This window comes from Helicoverpa zea, chromosome 6 (genome assembly GCF_022581195.2).
Source record: "Helicoverpa zea isolate HzStark_Cry1AcR chromosome 6, ilHelZeax1.1, whole genome shotgun sequence".
Taxonomy (NCBI): Eukaryota; Metazoa; Arthropoda; class Insecta; order Lepidoptera; family Noctuidae; genus Helicoverpa; species Helicoverpa zea.
The window spans coordinates 2,005,165-2,019,720 of record NC_061457.1 but is presented as its reverse complement, the minus strand read 5'-3'; the positions used below and the strand labels follow the sequence as shown (position 1 = coordinate 2,019,720).

The 14,556-nt window shown below is 34.2% G+C and overlaps 1 protein-coding gene across 5 annotated transcripts in view; it reads right to left on the bottom strand.

The window, feature by feature from the left end:
- The window catches only part of LOC124631054, a 371,162-nt gene that overhangs the window by 179,062 nt on the left and 177,544 nt on the right, over positions 1 to 14,556 (bottom strand). Inside the window, exons 1-2 of one of the 5 annotated variants that reach the window (XM_047165179.1) lie at positions 3,600 to 3,884; positions 1,144 to 1,439 (exon numbers count right to left, since the gene is read on the bottom strand). The exons of the other annotated variants lie outside the window; for them this stretch is intronic. Coding sequence (XP_047021135.1) covers positions 1,144 to 1,197 — 54 coding nt within the window. The 5' untranslated portion in view covers positions 1,198 to 1,439; positions 3,600 to 3,884. Of the gene's footprint in view, positions 1 to 1,143; positions 1,440 to 3,599; positions 3,885 to 14,556 lie in introns of those variants that run through there. 5 annotated transcript variants of the gene reach the window in all.

Here is a 14,556-nt window from a genome sequence, read left to right as displayed (position 1 = left end):
AAGAGTACCTAAAGGCTTTTTCTCAGACGCGAACCTTGCAACTATTCTGCATGCAATTCTCACAAAAAGAGATATAGGTTCATACACACATAGATGAAAAAGAAAGTACGACGCCCATTAATTTGAAAATACTTAAAGTTTCATTTAATGCAGTCCTCAATAAACATTTGCAATATAGTTTAAGAAAAAAGTGCCACAAGAAAACTCTGTATTAATTATTATAAAACGCCATTTACGCCATAATACTCCAAACCATTTGCGTACTTGGCACCTGAAGTGTTTACGAAAAGCTCAAGAAAATTAACTGTTTAAGTAATGAAACTGGGTATGAAAGTGATATTTTTAAATTTTCAATACATTTAGTCTAACAAAATCTTGAGTCTTATTTATTTATTTATTTAATAGTACTGTTCTGTTAGGTACCTGTTCTATTTTCTACAGATTCCTGTTCTTTGCAGGTCACAAAAAATTACGCAATAATTTTCCGAAAAGAATCAGCTTCAAAATTTCTAAGAATTCAGAAATTCTTACACCCAATTCAGTCTTTCCGCAGACAAACACCAACAAAAACTTCAGCATACATCATCTTGGGAGGCGAAAAAAATGTTTTTCTACGACAAATAACACTGATTTACAAGCTTCGCAGTCAGTATAACTCTCTTTTTAATGGTACATGTATCATCGAGACGGAAATGTGCGCAATAAAGTGGATTTATACCGCGGCCTGGATTATTGGGATATGCCTGTTTTCATGATAATTGTCGCATGTAAAAATATTTTGGAAATGTGTTGTGGTAGATGAGTTATTTGTGACAATATGGGCGATTTATATATCGAAACTTATTTGGAAGTGCTATGAATATCCATGTGATGTGAAAATAATATTATGGGTCTATCACTGTAAATATCACTTCATATCTAGGAGACACGAAAACAAATAAACACTGAATCGTAAAAATAATTTTACTATCCGCAAAATCGCATCGAAACGTTCAACGCAACATAAAAATCATGTTTATTCTACCAATGTATTTGTTCTAAAACATCATAAAACCTCGCAGTAGAACACATGACAGAAGCAAAATAAACCGTTGAAAGCGTAAAGTCTATAATTAATTTATAAAAATGCCAAAATATACTAACATGATTGACACCGGAGACTCTGGTCTTGTTCAATTTAGATAAGTTGGTGCCCATTCGTAGCCATTAAAGCCGGTCCTCCCCAACAACTTCTAAACAAACTTCAACCTTATCCTCGTACACATAGAGTCTAATATCCTCAGTTCGTTTGTAAAATTTTAACGAAATATTTGGCACAGTTTTAGGACACAAAATGTCTTGGACAATCACTATCACAATAGTCTTAATTTATTTTGAACACAGTTTTTTATAATAATTGTTAGTAAAAGCCACTTTGGTACAGTCAGTTTTCGGAAGAGCTGAAACGAAAATTTTATTATATAGCATTTTTTTATTATTTGCACAAAGAAGAAAACTAAAAGTCAAAACCAGTAAAGATAGAAACAAAACTTGAAAATTAAACGTATTAAATAAAAAATTATCCTTTCTAACACTGACTGAGGAAATAAAACCTATAGTATCCCTAACTCCCTATTCTACTCCCTACTTCATTCATATTTTCGCCATTTTATTTACTTAAAATGTTTGTCCTAAAGAAGCATCATTACTAACAAAATAATTACCAGTACTACCTTATTACCAGACAAATAAATCTTTCACAATTCCACAGCATCATGTAACCAGAGTAAAGATGTGTCAATACGTTATCAGTTGGTTACGAAATCGTCCTAAAAAGGGCAGTTCGTGTTTCATTGAAGCCCACGTATGAGTGGGCGATCAAGTATGAATCAAAGTATCAATGGCCGCACTCTCACTTGGCGATTTAAACTGGATTTTGTGAATGAAATTTCTGGTTTGGAGAATATTGTTAGTGTAATATAATGCAGTTTTGGTTATTGGCGACTGTTTTTTGGATGCTGTCATTTTAGATACAGAAATAACAGCCACCAATTTTTGTCTTCGCAAATTTTTGCTTCGTTTACCTATTTCATCCAAAACATTTTGGTATTTAATTTTGAACAGACAAGCTCTTAACTTTTATTAAACCCTTTTTTTAATTCGACTATGTACATATCTGCCGTTCATAACCATGTTTTTTTTTGTAATTTAAACACCGACAACTAATTAAAAGTAATGATAATCAAACAATCTAAAAACACATGTCCAAATAGGCCTCGTTTCCCCTCATTATGCAGTGGGGTAGGCAGTAAAACCTGTGAGTCATGCTGCACCGACCTGCATTCAGTTTAGTAATCGATAAACTTAGCTTGTTTTAGATTCTCTAAATACGGACGGTAATGATTTATTTGAGTTGTTTTCATGGTTTCAGGTTGCGGACATGTGGTTGCTTTTAGCACTTTCTATACCGCAAGCAAGGGTATATTTAATCTAATTTTGAGAAATTTTGAATAACTAGTGTTTTGCCATCACCTGTCTTTATTTCCCCAAGAATATTGGGGTCGCCTTGTTTTCATAGAGTCATTTGTGCCTTAACTTAACCACGATCTACTCAATAGCCAGAGTATTATATTTTTTTAAATACTGATATCGATCACTCCCAAAATCCAAATCAGTTCCTTCATAAGATTGAACACAAATGTCACTACCAGACCTATGTGTGCAAACACACCACAATACACGGATCGATGCAACGAATAGTTTTAAATACGTCAAACGAAGGGTTGGTCCCCTAGATCGCCAGTCTAATATAGATTAGTTTCGTGAACGAGGACGTGAGATAAATGAATGAGTTCTAGAACGAACGTTTGAAAGTTTTTGAGTGATTTTCGGTAACGTTTGAATGTAGCTAAGCTGTTTTAGTTCATGAATGTATTAGTTGACGGTGATGTATGTATGTTCAAATGGTTTTTGAGCGAGCTAGTTTCTGAAAATTTTTCGTTCGTTGCTTTATGTTTCTGGTTAAAGATTTTAGGTTGGTTGTTATTTCTGATAGGATTCGTATTCGTAATTCTGTTGTTGAAAATGTTTGCTGATTATGTTTATTCCCTATTCTACTGTTTTATACACTGTGTTTGCGTCATACTAATCGAATGTTTTTTAAAAGAATAATCTACCTATTCAAAATTCCTAGATATATCTTTCCATTTTCTCACTGTTTTCACCAAAGCATTTCTTGCCTGTATCTTATCTTACTTCAAGAAACTTAATATTGAAAAACGTTCAAAGAAAAAATAAGAATCTATTTGGTTTGTATTTACAAAAACAGATGCTTAACAAAAATGAATAGCTAATAAATAACCGTGCTTAATTAAAACCATAAATTCTTTAATAGCTTTATAAATTGAAATAATAATCGTTTCTGCTCAAATCGGTCTATTCAATTGCGTAACGTGGGTAGCTGATCAATGACTGTGAAATAAACTATGGTTTACTTAGATAAATATCCAATATACACAGTTTAAATATATACAAAACAATCTAAGATAAATTAAATGATAAAAAATATATAATAAATGTTACACGAATTTACATAAAAACAAATAAAATCAAAGAATCACCTTGAAAAATTGATATAAAATAATTTTTGACTCCTTATCGGTTCCTTTCGTTTGAAAAGCACACGCGACTTGATAAGAATTACACGGGACGCACGAAATTTCGGCCCAGTTACCACATCAAAATTTCAATAATCAACACACAAATGTTTGTAAACTAACGTTTTTACAAGGTCACTTTGTCACTGCAAATCGTTTGTCTATCGCGATCCAACCAGCGCTTTTCCAGCACGATACCGACGGAGTACGCGACCTCTCTGCCCGGGTTTCGACCCCACACTGACGGCAAGAACGTAGGACGAAGGGAACTCTCGCTCGCTCCCAACGAGGGCCAAACTTATTTGGTCTCTTTGTTATCCCTAAGAGGGGTAAATTATTACGGTTTGCGATAACATTATAGAATGCTACACTAAATAATCGAAAGGATAAGTTTTTAGTGTAACCTAAATATTGAATTTTCGTTAATAGGCTCATATTTTTAGTACCGCAAGACGGTGTGATAAGAAGCCGTGGGAGGGAAAGAGAGGGATATGGAGCCAGCTGTTAGAATGTTGGTTTTGTTTACTAACAAGGTTTTAGCTTAGCTTTTTATGTTCAAGGATATGGTATTTTGATGACGTTGGTTAGTAAAGATTTTGAGTATTTACCTAGTAGTGTGATATACAACAACTAGGCGACTGAAAAAAGAGGTCATGCGTGAATAAAAGCTCAAGAACTTAGCAAAACAAATCAAAACGCTAGGTAAGTATTGTACAGAGGTAAGGCCTACTTTTTGAGGAGTTGATGTTTAAAGGGGCACCAATTTGTTACATGCAATGAGTAGAAGAAATTACAGATAGACTTGTTAACACTAAAAATAAGAATTTATAATTTATAAAAATAAGAATTATTATCAGTACTAAAGCTCAAGTCTAAACACGAGTCTAAAACACACAAAAAAGCTCAGCAACACGTGCAAAATAAGCGAACATTATTCTAAAATATTAAAAACCGAATTTATTACCGCAGAGATTAAAAACAAGATAAGAAAAACATACAGTCTAGCCAAAAATCAACAAATATGCATTTTATTATCATAGATACCAATTTTACTGGCTAGACTAAGGTCCCACAAAATAAATAAGTCTATAAAATAACGATGAAAAAGGGCTGGAGAGCTCGCCGACTAGCGAAAAATAAAAATAAAAATCTAGCTAGATATACGTAGGTACAATAAACATGAAATATGCTGAAATAAATCGTGAACATTTTATTCCAGCTATGTTTGGACCAACAAAACAATATTAATTTCATGTATTTTACTGCTTACTATGAATAAATAGGTACTTAGCTTTCAGTTTTAAGCTAGGATTATATGAAATGTTTTGGAACTTTTAACTATTTTTTTTTTTAATTTACATAGATATTTACAATAAAAATCAAAAATTATCCTAGTAAAACAAACAACTAAAAAGCGTCAAAAAATTCGTCCCCATCGCTGTCAACTGGGAGCGTGCCCAAGAGGCTGGCAGCATTACCTCGTTGGATCGCCATGCTGATTCTTTGTCCGAGGTAATAGCCAGCCTTCTGGTCACGAGAAGCGTCAACCAGCCGCCTAGAGAGATCAATCAGATCACTTTTAACTTCGTCATATTTTGTGAGTGTGACATAATATTATATAATATAGATATATTTGCTATGAAGTTTGAAGTCCATTGTTTGTACCATTCTGTCAGCTGTGTGCTTGTTTGTTTTACGAATTATGTACAGTGGTTTCTATTTTTTTCACATAGGCCTTGTACAAATAAATTCATAATATTTTACTATACCTCTATGGATTATAAAGCTGAAAAATAATCCCAAACACAGCCTTTTAAATGTCATTACCCTCATATCTCCAAAAACCATTGTATATACTAGAATACAAAATGAAGTAGCATTTGAAAACTAAATTAAATTCGGTACTAGCACTTAGTCTAGTCTAGGTAGACTATTAAATATTGCTAAGATGCAGTCTAGTACTTGCTGAATAGAATGGAAATGCCAAAGTTCTAGACTTGAGAAAATGTTGTTTATTTCTTGTTTTAGGGGGATGAAGATGCATTTTTGTGTGGAAGTAAATAAGGATAAATTTATCGTTGGTTGTTGTAAGATGTTTTGTTTGGTTATGGAGTTTTTCTTGTGTTTCTATTAGATATAATGTATGCTTGAATTTGTGCTTGTAATAGGCTCCTTACTTACAACGTCACCATTACTAACGTAACTTATGAAGGGTCCTGATAGCCTTGTCATTCGTTACCTGAAACAAAAAATGATAATAAAGTTAGCATCAATTGTAGTTTGACAAAACGGAATAAAAGCATTACAACTCTGTTCATTTCATAATTTTACTTTACTATAATCAAAATATTCCAACAAAACTTTGCACATGTCCCAGCCATCAGTAGCTGACTTCAGAGAGGCAACATTATACGACATGAACTGTTTTTTTTTACTATGAAATACATGCTTTGTTCGCATAATTTCATTACATTTTAACCAAGAGAATTCACAGGAATCAAACGTTTTTTTTACAAAAACTCGACTACAATTTCTTAATCATCACCAGCATGGCCCACTCAGACAATCAAATCCCAACTTTAACAAAAACTTCATGAATGAACTAACATAATTAGTTCACCAGCTGTGAACGAATGTATGAACGAGAATAGTTGTCTGTGGGACCCCCGCATTGCGCGCTACTTAATTATTGTTAATCTATACGCGTGTACAGTGGGACGCATGTCAATGGTGACTATAAGCGCGGTTGGTATAGTTGGGAGTTATGAAATTGGGTCTGTTACATTAAAAAGAAAATAGGAATGATATAAAATGAGCTAAAAAAATTGAAGACTGTTGGTTGGCTTGAGAAATAAAACTGTTAGCACTTTTAGGTTTGTTAATTATATCCGAACTCTCTTGCCGAACTTTGCTTAAAATTGCAATAATAGAGGTACATTAATAAATCTCATCTGCAGTTTGTCATACCCAGGTCACTGGAACAATTTTAATCAAAGATTTGTACTATTGCACACGAGTGTACGCTACTAATCTTTCCATTCTTTAGCTTCTTTACAATGCATATGCTGCTGACTGTACTAGCACGTGTTGACTGACTTTTTTTTTGGCTTTTGAATAAATATAGTGGTTTTGTTTAGTCTAGTCTCTTGGGTGTAAAGAGTTCTTCAAGTTACATAGAATATCACTTGACATGTGACAAGGTCGATTAATTAAGTATGCTAGGGACAACAGTCACTGTTTGGCTATAGTTACTTGCAATCTGAAAGCTCTTTTCTAAAAGATGTAAAAAGTATCATAATTTCAAGTATAAGGAAAATGAAAAATTATCTTAAGGTATGTAGAAGTCAGTGTGTTAGACATGCCCTTAATTAGTGTAATTGGCCTGCGGCCGGCCTAATTTAGTAAATAAATAAATAAATGTACTTTGTCTCTGTTTCTTACTAAAGTAATTTTTACTCATATGAAGACACTTTTATAAACTTTTACCTACTAATATGAATTCCACCAATCAAACAACAACCAAGCTACAACCACCCATTTTTAAACTGTAACTGTGCAAAAAAATTGCCCCCGACTAACCCCAGATCACAGGCGTGTCGGTCCATATTCTGTACAACATTATCTCCCCTCCCCCCTCCTCCCCTCACTAGCAATGGGCAGCCATCGATCAAACATCAAGCTGCCAGATAAAGCCCGATCACACTCATTAGCTTGTAAGTAAGGCTGGGACTCCACGAGCGGGGTGATATTTTTTAAATCAGTAGTAAATTCTAATTTTAGATTGTCAAAAAATGTTAGCTTTGTATTTTTTTATTTTAGCAAAACATTAAATATTTACTAAGACATAAACGCAACAAATATGTGACGGACTAATTACTTTTTTTCATTCGCCATGCTTGATGTGTTATTGACACATTTTCTCTCTGATAAACTACCTAGATATACTTGTACATATTTATAAAGACATAATATACATATTATAATACCCAGACAACGGCCAACAAGTATGCTCATCACACATACATATGTCGACCGTACCGGGAATCGAACCCGGGACCATTGCACCATCGAGGTCATCAAGCATAGCGCACACATGTTTAGTTCGGTGGAGTCCCAGCCTAAAACTGGCCAATCCATCACGTGCCATTCTGCCACTTCCTTGGCAATCCTCTGCCATTACGGCGGAAGGTAATGAGATCGTTTTGCGCGTGCCATTTTGTTCGAAGCTGGCAGTTTGAAGGTGTTACTGTAAGACGTATTGCTGGTTTCTTTGTAGTTCAATGTGCTTTTTTAGTGATCAATTTTTAACGTTTTAAGGTAAACGTTTAAAAGTAGGTATGTTTATTTTATATTCTAAGTATGGTGACTTATGCTCTTGCCTTCATTTTGTTAGATACGGACACCTGTCGTCGTCCTGAGGCCTTTTATGTAATGTTTTTTTTTTAAGTTCTAGTAGACTTAAGTAATGTACCTTTCATTTAAATCGGTTCAGTAATTCTGGCGTGAAAGTGAGACATACATACAGACAGAGTTACTTTATAATTTTACCAGGTATTCATCATATACCTATCACAAAGAATTTCTGAACATAAATACAGTCAAAATGCCGAAAAATATGAATTTTGATTTGCTAGTTAAAAATCGTTGTTTTATTCCAAAATGCACCCTATTTACATCTTTTACTACACCTAAGCCACACAATCTGAACATACAGGAGTATTAATGCAGGCTGTTATCCAAACGTATCGTATGACTAAAGCATACACGTCGTGTCAAGAGGAATCGCTCGTCACATTGTATTCAAGATCACTCATATCAGATTGTCGGAGAACAAGAGTATCATGCTGCTTCTCTTGAGTATTAGTTGTCTTTGAATCAAATTAATAGCCCAAAATATTAATATTAAAGTTTTATATTAATCTACCTCTATTTGTTGACTGTGTAGTTTTCAAAATAATAGGCATGATGACAGTAATAAAAAATCATTAAAATAATATATTTATTAAATTAAACTTGAAGCTTGGAATATAAAACGCGCATTGTTTTCTTTATTAATAATGTGATTAATATGTATTTTTATAAAATAAAATTACGAAATAAGGCAATCCGCCATGATATCTTGAACACCAATCAGAGCTCGTGACGTCATCTCTGAAAACAACTCGCGCGAAAGCGCACGAACGTCACATTTCGTTATTGTGAACTTCCACTGCGATCTTTGTTTCTAATTAATTAATTGTTTATAACACGAGTTATGGAGCCCGGATTTATCAAGGCAAACAGCGCTAATTTGCCTAGAATTGATATCATAATGCTGGGAAAGTTTTTGGCATCAAATAAAGATTTTTGTTCAGCTGAATTTAGAAATGTTAAAACTTCCATGTAAGTATACTAGTTTAATTAAAAAACAATGAGAGATGAAACCTAACCTCGAAATAGTTATTTACATTATAAACTATGCTAGAATCTAGAGAACTATGTAATAACTTACATCAAAGTGATCTTCACAAAAATAAAGTTGTACCCTGGGCAATATTGCTTTTGAATCTCGCCATGCAAGTTTAAGCCACTTGTTTCGTATTTTTTTATTGTGAGGAACGTACACAAATAACTTATCAGGAGTTGTTTTGGATGTGTTCTTACATTGGGGGACCCCACAACACCTATGCACTTTCGAATTCATTTTTAATAACACAAAAAACTTAATTATTGCACGAGCGTTGTTTACTTGCGTCTTGTAATTTCAGTCGTGACGTCACAAGTGACGACATGACACTGACAAGCGTTTTCGCGCCGGATTCAAAGTGGACAGAGAAAAATGCAATTATTTGATAAAAAAACTTCGCATTTTCTTAAAATTAATAATTTTTCATATAAAATAGACGTATACCTACATCATACAAAGGAATTTAAAAATTTGTCATCATGCCTATTAAGGATAACAAGACAAAAAAAAAGATGTCAATTTTTTTATCCCCTACGCAGTCAAACCAAAAAATCGTTTCCGCAAACACATTTAATAGTTTCAAAAAACAACGAAAAACTATGTTTTAATTTTCATCCCATATTTTGTCGCACACCAATATACCGCCTATTTTGTTTATGAAATTAAAACACACCATCCCACAGAACCATATATTTATTTAACAAAATCATTCCTGCACCCCTTTCATGAGCATTTAATTAAACATGACATTTCACGTGAGCTATGTGAAGTGGGTTCCTGCTGTCAGTGAGCTCCTGTCAACTATGACACTTCATGTCAAGAGTTCTCGAAGCTTCAGTAATTTTGTGTTAGAGGAAAATTGATTACGAATAGGTAATTTGTAAATGATTATTGTGTTAAGGATATTATGATGATGATGTATTTAGCTGTCTTAAAGAATTTGGACATAAATATAGGTGTCCCATCTCCGTGTGAAATTCTAAGGCTATCAGTAACTTTATTTCAAACACCATTTTAGCGTCAATAACAGAGCTAAGTGTAACTTTTCTTACAATGTTGTTTAACTATCTTAGTCACGTCTAAGACACAAGAATGACTTTGTCTTAACTTAATTAAAAACCTACTTTAAAATACACCTGTTTATTTAATGAACATCGATCCGAAGTCTAGACAGACTCCATAAGCAAAATCGCTCACTCGATTAAAATTTAATAAACTCAAACAATGAAATCTCCCATTAAAACTAATTTGAGCCTTTAATCAAAGTCCAATATAAAACGTCATTGAGTCTAGACTAAAGATGGTTGGAATGTGAGGGGGGGGGGGTATAGGTACAAAGCGGGTAGTTTTAGGTATGCCATACAAATCTGCTCATCTCTATTATATGCGGCAGACGGGCAACGGCCGAGCCTTAGAAAAGATGGGGCCGATTTATAATGGCTGTGAAAAGTTGATAGAGATAGATGCAAGGAAGTAATGGTCAATGTTTTGAAAAGATTCTTGAAGATTCAAGATATAAGCAGGTGAGGTCTTAAACTCATAAAGATTACCTTAATAGTTAGTAAAACCGTCAATATTGATATAATACCATTTTCTTTTATCACAAAGTATTTTTTCTACATGGTTGTTGCTTATACTTTATAGAATACTTCTCATAGTACGAAAAAAATTGCATCAGAATCAACCAATTTAGTCAAAGAGATCTTTCATCCAAACCGCTTCAAAATACTTTTCACAGTTTCAACTGCAAAGCATAAAACATTTAGACAGCTAAGTAGTTTTGCCCATCAATAATGTTCTTCTAGACTAGACTAATGCTCGCAATGTAGATATCCCCCTAGGATACTTATTTACCGAACACAGGTGAAAATCACCGACTACGTGATTTGTTATAGAGAACCAACTTAATGTTTGTTTCGAGGCACTACTATTGGCTTGCAAATTGAGAATCGAGTTTATCGATTCGCATTTGTTGATTCATTAATGAGTTATAGGTAAAAGGACGTGAGAATGAAACTGTATAAATAATTTTGATGCATGATGAGTTTCTCATCTTATTATGAGAATTGGTAACAAGTTTCGCAACTATATTTTTAAGAACATAGAGAAGTAGGTGCATCATAGCGTTCTTAGAACCGAACAGTAGTGTAGTAGACGAATTAGACGAAAATGCCTTTCTCAAACGATAAGTATGAGGTACTAGTATTCATTAGGTATTAGAATTATGATGAGAATTTTACACCAGTAGTACGGTTATTCTTCTTGGTTCCGTACAGCGTGTAGATCCAATATTTTTATTGTACCGTCAATATAAATATTGGACCGTACCTAGACAATTTATGTTAGGAAATATTAGCTCAGATATTTATCGTGTGTTTTTTTTAAGTTTTTGCACCGTTTTTCATGCAGAGTTGTGGTTTGTAGGGGATTTTAAAGATAGGTGTATGATTTGCCGGAGGAAATGTTTCACGACAGTGGATTTGCTATTTCTTTTGTTATTATACACTGTTTTATATCTTTAAATCCTACTTATCCTACTTATATTATAAATGTGAAAGTTTGTGAGAATGTATGGATGTATGTTTGTTATTCAATCACGCAAAAACGGCTGGACCGATTTGATTGAAATTTGGTATGTAGATAGGTGATACCCTGGATTAACAGATAGGCTACTTTTTATCAACACACCACGCGGGCGAAGCCGCTGGCGGAAGCTAGTTATAAATAAACCTACAGTTCAGTACCGTAAGAACATATATCGCAGTGACTATAAAATGTGTTCAAAAGTTCATGTTTTTTTTTTCTTTTAAACCTTTTCAGCAAGTCCTAGAGAAACACGTATCCCAAAACGCAATGCATGAATATTTTTACCATAAAATCTCACAAACATAAAACCATTAAACGCACCTTTGTCCACACCATGAAAATATCCGTAAAACGTTTTCGTCACCCGCCGTCCCTCATTTTCATTCAAAGCGCTTTTTTTAACAAAACACACAGTTTTCGCGAAGAAGAAGCCCTCAAAAACCCATAAAAAGTGCCGTAAAATTTCCATTACTATCCGTCCGGGGAAAGTGGGCATTCAGCTGTATGTCAAAGGTTAAAAATGTCGACATAAATTATGAAAAGTGGGTAAAAATACTGTGGAAAAAAATAGTTGGTAAACAAAAGCTGTTGTTAATGGGCGTAGTTGATGTTGGATATTTTTCAAAATACCCTCTTGGCGAGATAGACTGCAGACGGGTATGGATCGGTTTTATTGTCAGGGAAATGGGATCGGGTGTACGTTTTTAGCGATACATATGCAAAGAGTGTCTGCCGCTCATCCGTGGGAGATATGGCTCGAAATCTTTTTCTTTGTGTGGTAAAAACCTCTTTAGCTTTGAGGAAAATCTATGTCCCATCGTTGCCATATTTATCTAGTAGAATACACTATACAACTTACTAAGATTTAACTACTAGTTATTTCATTGTCTTGTCATAAAAATAAAGCTTTTCTGATAATGAAATATGTTATTTCATAAGTCAATAACCTCCGAAAAACTTTGGTCGTCTTGCAATACCGAGTTTGTTGGCAACACTTTCAATTTATATTCATGGCATTAGGCGGAAAATTGGGTGCCAATGAAAAAGCGATATACATCCCGCGATCGAAAGAACTTGATAGTCTTGTTAGTTACCTATAGTAAAACATACACATATTTTTCAAGTGCAATATAAAAAAAGTGTTTATATTATTACACGATACAATTCTATAATACATTAAGCTATATTTATATATTCAATGCGCACTTAGGTATTCACTTTTGTTTGACAATGATAGTCACCATTTTGAAGTGAATACATAGACATTTCCATCTTTCATTCATATCAGACCATTTCTTGGTTTAAGTGAGCTAATTAAAGTTTCCATTATTTGATTGCTCGAAACTATGCAAATAAAATGCCTTCAAAAGTGCACCATCATGCGCAGGATTCCACAGCGATTAAATCCACTATTCCTATCATCATCATCATCATCATCAGCCTACAGCAGTCCACTGCTGGACATAGGCCTCTCCAAGTGCACGCCACTGAGATCGATTTTCGGCTATATCGACTATTCCTATACAAAATAATTATTGGAGAGGCTATCAATTTGAACAGCAACTGGCCTATAACCTAAGCTTTGAAACCCTTTGTACTCCCAGCTTTTAGGCTGGCGCGAATCATCAAAGGACGCATGGATTGAACCAAAGCTCATACTTGTAATTACTTCTGTATATCGGTCTACAGCTGTAAGCCCAGTATTGTATATATGTGCCAATGTATGGGTATATATCGACTTCCAAACACCGTCACAAATGAATGATGTGAAAGGTTGCTATTGGCAACTACGCATGCCTCATTTGCTTGCTATTTCATTACCTCTGCCTGTACCGGAGTACGTTTGACGAGGGCCGAGCGACCCTAAATGTTACAAACTTTCCCAACATTTCGCACAAGCGAAAAGCAACACTATTCCTTTCAACATAAGGGTTGAATATCACGCATTTGTAAGTGTGCAGATCAAGTTTGAGAGTTACGAATTCGAATTAAAGTTCGTACATTCGAAATTGAATTTTATAACAGTTGAGTTAAGAGTGAGTGTGATTGCAAAAATAAGTTTGCAAAATTTTGAGAGGCATCAGGTAATGTTAATATTAATATGTTTGTTTTTGATGTGACCTCAATTATGCAGGCGTTTAACGTGAAACAGAGATTAATGTTTGGGGTCCAGTTTGTGAAATATTACGATAGTTGGGTAACATGTCTCGTTTTTGTTTATTGATTGTTGAATGAGCAAGTCACTTAGGGTTGTTTCATGACAGACGTAATCGTTGCTAAACTATGTAAAACTTTTAAGAACGTGCAATAGAAACTATAATTCAGTTAGTACTTCAAATTATCCGATAGCGCAGCTTAAATAGTACCCAAAACTTTGACATAAATATACAAAGTGATGAATAAGAGAATGAGATGAAGTAAACGATTCTCTTAACAACTGACTTTAAGAATGAAGGTTTCAATTGATTTGTAATTTATAAAAGCACACGTTTAGTTACTGTTACTGTTACTGTTACAGCCTTTTTATCGTCCCACTGCTGAGCACAGGCCTCCTCTCACACGGAGAAGGATTGAGCATTAATCACCACGTTTAGTGAAGGTAAGTAATTAAAAGTTCTCGTACAAGCATTTAACTAAAGAAGGTATTCTCTAAATATAAACAAACCAAAGAATAGCAAGATAACCTAGTAACCGAATCATAATAAAATGCAAAAAATATCGTCTCCTATCGCAACCTCCTTACAGATGACGTGTTTTTTCGCAACAAATCGCTGCCTAACGGTGCGATTTAATCATCTGGAAACTATTCTCTATTCAGAAGCTTGAAATTTTACGAAAAAAGGTCTAGGGAGATACGTTGCGCCACTAAGGACCATTTTAACTTGGTCC